General features: G+C 36.1%; 1 protein-coding gene across 1 annotated transcript; it reads right to left on the bottom strand.

Moving 5' to 3' along the window:
- Positions 1-1,519: 1,519 nt before the first annotated feature.
- Positions 1,520-4,375, bottom strand: LOC131637941 (uncharacterized). The gene is made up of 3 exons (XM_058908508.1): positions 4,034-4,375; positions 1,984-2,654; positions 1,520-1,904 (listed from the first exon to the last, which is right to left on the bottom strand). Exons 1-3 carry the CDS (start codon positions 4,373-4,375, stop codon positions 1,520-1,522), a joined length of 1,398 nt encoding a protein of 465 aa, XP_058764491.1.
- Positions 4,376-5,194: the final 819 nt, after the last annotated feature.

Raw genomic sequence — 5,194 nt, 5'->3', positions numbered from 1 at the left:
TAGTATCTTATTAATTATTTGAAAATATCATTTTGATCGAGGAAAGTCCAAAATATATTCAAGCCTAAATCATTCAGGATTTAAGGCCCATGTAATCCTATAATTTTTTGGCTTAAATGCACTTTTGGTCCCCCTAGTTTGGACTTTTTAAACAAAGTGTCCCCCTATTACAAAACCAACGAATCATATCCCTTAATTTAGCATGACTTTGGATTTACATGGTCCCCCATTCATTTTAGCTGATGTGTCATGTCTTTTAATGAGGTGTCAAAAATATGATGTATCCATGTCATCAGGTGAGATTATTTTATTAATAAATTGTTTATTATAATTTCCATAATTAAATATAACCTAATTTTTATTGTTTTATAATCAAACATAATTGGATTTAGGTATTTGATAGAGAAGCTTCATCTTCTTCCTCCTTGCGCAACTTGACTTGTATTTTTTCCCACTTGCGCAATTGTTCATCATCTTCATAAACCATGTCACAGCAGTCCGGTTTTAGCCATGGTAGCATAACTTCAATTCGTTCGAGGTACGTATGCAAGTGTGGTCTCGATGCTCCATTCTTGACGGCATGGACGGATGCGAACCCAGGTCGCCGTTTTTATGGATGTGGCATGTATAAGGTATGAATCGTTTTGTTCATCTTCCTCTGTAATTGGTCTGAGTGTTACTCATCTTCTTCTTCGTTGGTGACAACAGATCCAAGGATTCAAAAAATGCAGTCATTTCGCTTGGCAAGACGAGGAGATGAATCCTAGGGCAAAAGAGTTAATCTCTTCACTATTAAATAACTTGAATGAGGAGAAGGAGTTGGTTAACATCTACAAGGCAAAGGAAGACGAATTGAAGATGAAAATGAAGATCTTGAAGAAATAGTTGAAGATCAATTGGATTTTGTTTTTTTTCATGTTGTTTGTATTTGTTGGGACAACATTGATGAAGTAGGGTAAAGTTGAAATAACATTGATGAAATGGTATACTGGTTTATTTTGTCAGCAATATACAATGTAATGCAAAAGTTCAATTCAATTTTATTGTGTTAATTTGACACCAATGTTAATTTAATGTTATGCTTATAACCTGTTTGCAAATGTTAATTCAATGTTAATTTGACTCCAATGCTTCTAACCTGTTAATTGGACACAACAATGCTTATAACCTGATAATTTGACACAACAATACTTCTAAATTGACAGAATTTTGACAACATAGGTACCTGCAATTTTGACACAAATATTTGACACAATAATGAAGTCAATATATGACTTATTTTGTACCTGTAATTTTGACACAAAATATTTGACACAAATTTATATGCCTTAAATTTGACAGAATAATGAATCCAAAATAACACCTTAAATGCATTAACATTGTTAGAATAATACCTTACAACATCCATTACATTAACATTGTTCTAATATGTAATACAACCATCAGTAACTTAACATTGTTCTTGCAATACGTTACACCAAAATAACACCAAAATAACACCTAAATAACACCTAAATAACTACTCCTGAGTGGGTTGAGGAGCTTGTGATCCTTGACCAATTTCTATTTGCTTCTCCTTAGTCTTCACCTTCTTAGCCTTAGCAGCCTTCTTTGGTTTGTTGCCACCCTTTGGAATTGCCCTATCTGCATCACTCTTACCCTTACAGCTCCTTTTATTATGTCCCATAGCACCACACTTTGGAGATGTAACAGTGGAAAACCTCCTTGGCAAAATGTGGGGATTCCTTGGTTCATCATTTGTTTTGTTCCTTTGTTTTTTGGGCCTTCCTATTGCTTTTCTCATAACTGGGGGTTCAACTTGATTCTGATCATCCACAGGCCACAACTGTAGTCCATTGGTTGGATACACAATGTGGGAATAAGTCTCCATAAAAGTTGATTTTCTGTTTCAATCATAACAGTAATCAATTGTATGCCATACAAAAAATAATAAACAATTACACCCTTAATAAATAATCATACCTATAACATGAAGCAACATACTCCTCTGGCTTTTTCTTGATGTTCCAAATGCATGCAATCACATGGCTACAAGGTATACCAGTCAGTTGCCACTTCCTACATGAGCAAGTTTCCTTCTTAAGATCAACACAGTAGGTATCATTGCCATTAGTGACACCAAATATGGAAATGTCATCATCACCATGCCAAGTAGAACTCCACCCTTGTGCTTGCTGCTTATGCTTCTCAATGACCAGTTGAATTTTAGGACATATTGAACCTGTGTACCCCTGAAGCAACTCCTTCTGATTTGCAATCCTCTTAGTGATGTATTGTTTGATGCCCTCCAATAATGTGATAATGGGTTTCTCTCTATGCTCTAAAATAGCCCTATTGAATGCTTCACACATATTGTTTACCTGTAAATCACATTTGGTATAGGTGTTGAAATGTGATCTGCTCCAATGGCTAGCAGGTATATCCACCATGTCCTTCCATGCATCCTCTTTCATTGTCTTCATTTTCAGCACTGCCTTTTCCCAAGCAGGAATTGTTGTTGCTCTAGCAGCAGCCCACAATACTTCTTTGAGTTCAAGTCCTGAGTGTCTCTTCTTCCAGTTGCCATACAAATGCTTAACACACAATCTACACTCCATATTGTCACTAATGGCTTGAACAGCTGGAACAAGTCCCTGTGAAATAAACAAATGAAAATAGCATTCATAAAATGTATACAAATGAAATGAAAACAGAAAGTGTTAGATATTAGATGTTACCTTTTATTGATCTGATATAAAGGAATATGACCTATGATTGTAACCTTCTAGATCATGCAGAAGAAGGTCCAAAAACCATTGCCATGAATCCTTTGTCTCAACTTCTACTATAGTATAAGCTATTGGAAAAATTTGATTATTACTTGTTGAAAGTATTTTGGGTAAATATTTTCTAATATATCGTATCCACAGAGACTGAGTAATATTGCTGCCGTTCTATAGTTGGATTATAATGAGTTAGCGAAAAGTAGTGGTTTTGATTGTTTGTTCTCAAATTGCATATAATAGAATAATAATTGACTGATAAAAAGATTAAAGACGAATAACAATGGTGAATAAATATGTTGAGTTCTAGGGTTCATCAACCTATTCACATACAATAATCAATTAATCCACGAGTGAACATTATTTAAGTTATTATCTTCATTCATCCTCAAAACTGATATTATGTCTAATGATCAATCTAGAACCACCTCTACCGGTATGATATTCGATCTCTCAGAATAACTATAAAGATAAAGGGAATTAACCACGATGATTTATGAAAACTTCTTCAAAATCTCATCTCTGAGTATTAATCAACAAGTCAATGTAAAAACCTAGGGCAAAAGTATAAACCCTATCTCTCGATTGATAGTTCAACAATGATATAAAATAAAAGCAAGGTTTTTCATTGATAATAAAGCTTAAACAATTGTTCACAGGAATTAATCAAAGTAATTGCATCTTCATAGGTTAACTACTACCTTAAACTCAACACAATGGGGTTTAGCTCTCCATAGTCATGAAGAACACACAAGATTTCATGGAAGGATTCATCTTCATCAAGGGAATGTCTTCAATTGATGTTGAATTCTCCGTCGGAAGTTGTTTTCTGCTCTAGAATATGATTGCTCTCTGAAATTCGTTCACCAAAGTCTCCCTTCTTATGAGGATTAGGGCTTCTATTTATAACAATTTATCCTTGTAACGCAACTATCGCGCCTCGGCACATATTGGCGCGGCGCGAACCCAAGTCAGAAGGGATGGCGCGTCTCGCTCCTTATTGGCGCCGCTCGACCTTTGTTTCACCTTCCTTTTGGAATCATTTTTCTTGATGTAGACATTCTGTTGGTTTTCCATACCATAGTCCTTGACTGCATCCCTAATCACTTCTTTATTAGTAAACATCATCCCTAGTTGAAATTTCATCCCTTCACTTGATTTATAAGTAGGAAATTTCAGACCCTCTTCATCCTCATCATCAGACCTCGGGGTGTATATAAGTGGTCTGAGTCCTCACTATCTTCACGGACCTTAATCTGATCTTTCTCTTTCTCGCAGCTTGAAATCTCACCCAATGTCTCTTGTGGAAGAACCTTGGTCCAATTCATCTCACTCACATCAGATTCTCCACTAAATTGGAACTCATTGTCCTCATAACTACCCTCAGTTGCCACATAATCCTCATCAATGTCATCTTCCTTATTACCAACTCCAGCCTCATTAGCTACTCCAGACTCAACACCCTCACCAACACCATCCGCCTCAATGTTTTCTTCCTCATTACCTACTTCGGCTTCACCACCTTCACCAACACCATCAGCCTCATCAATATTTTTCTTCCTCATTACCTGCTCCAGCCCCAACATCCTCATTCATGTTATTTGCACATTTGAAACCAGTGCATTGTACATCATCATCAACCTCAATTTTAGCATCTAACTCACTTTCATCAACAATATCAGGAATTTCAATTGAATTTCCACATATAAGTCAACTACTTCATATCCTTCCACATCTTTTGAAAACTACAGAACATCTGTATCATTGTTCAATGGTCTAAGACCACGAGCAAAACTATATGTAGGATTCCAATACCATAGACACTTAATATTTGCATAATCCTCACTCTTAATCATACCTTGTATCTCCATGTATGACATATAATCTACATCCCAACCCCATTTCATCTCAGTAACTTGGCCATTAACATACCACTTAACAGGTTCCTCCACTAGTTGTCCCCTATGGTGTATCCTCAATCTAACCTTGTTAGTCTTAGGAGGCCTGATAAAGATTCGACAAAAATATAGAAACAGACATAATCAAACACTAACAAACACACGGGACCACAAAAACACATAAACAATGCATAACAAACAAATAACCAGTGGGAGCACCAACAAATCAACAAAACACTGAAAATAGAAAAAAGGAACCAGACAAGCAAATAAACATACCTCACACAATAGTTGACCTTTTCCTTTCTTGTTGTCACATGTTCTGGAGTCGTCATTTGAGGTCTTAGGCTTGTACAAGAACTTGAACTTCAACGCGATTGTGGACGAAACCTCTGGAACTTGGATGAGTACGAAAATGGTGGAAGGCAACGAAGGGTGGAATGGAAGAAAATTGAAATTAGGGCGTGAAAGGAAATAGAGATTAGGGCAAAGTGAATATCTGAAACGTTACAA

This window comes from Vicia villosa, unplaced genomic scaffold (assembly GCF_029867415.1).
Source record: "Vicia villosa cultivar HV-30 ecotype Madison, WI unplaced genomic scaffold, Vvil1.0 ctg.002117F_1_1, whole genome shotgun sequence".
Classification (NCBI taxonomy): Eukaryota; Viridiplantae; Streptophyta; class Magnoliopsida; order Fabales; family Fabaceae; genus Vicia; species Vicia villosa.
Note: the sequence above shows the minus strand (reverse complement) of the source record. Positions and strands in the feature narration are given on the sequence as shown.

Coding starts and splice junctions, on each gene's coding strand:
- LOC131637941 (XM_058908508.1), bottom strand. CDS start 4,375: ATGAGGATGTTGGGGCTGGAGCAGGTAATGAGGAAGAAAAATATTGAT. Junction 2,655..4,033: donor AAGAGAAAGATCAGATTAAG/GTCCGTGAAGAT, acceptor TTTATTTCACAG/GGACTTGTTCCAGCTGTTCA. Junction 1,905..1,983: donor TATGTTGCTTCATGTTATAG/GTATGATTATTT, acceptor TGATTGAAACAG/AAAATCAACTTTTATGGAGA.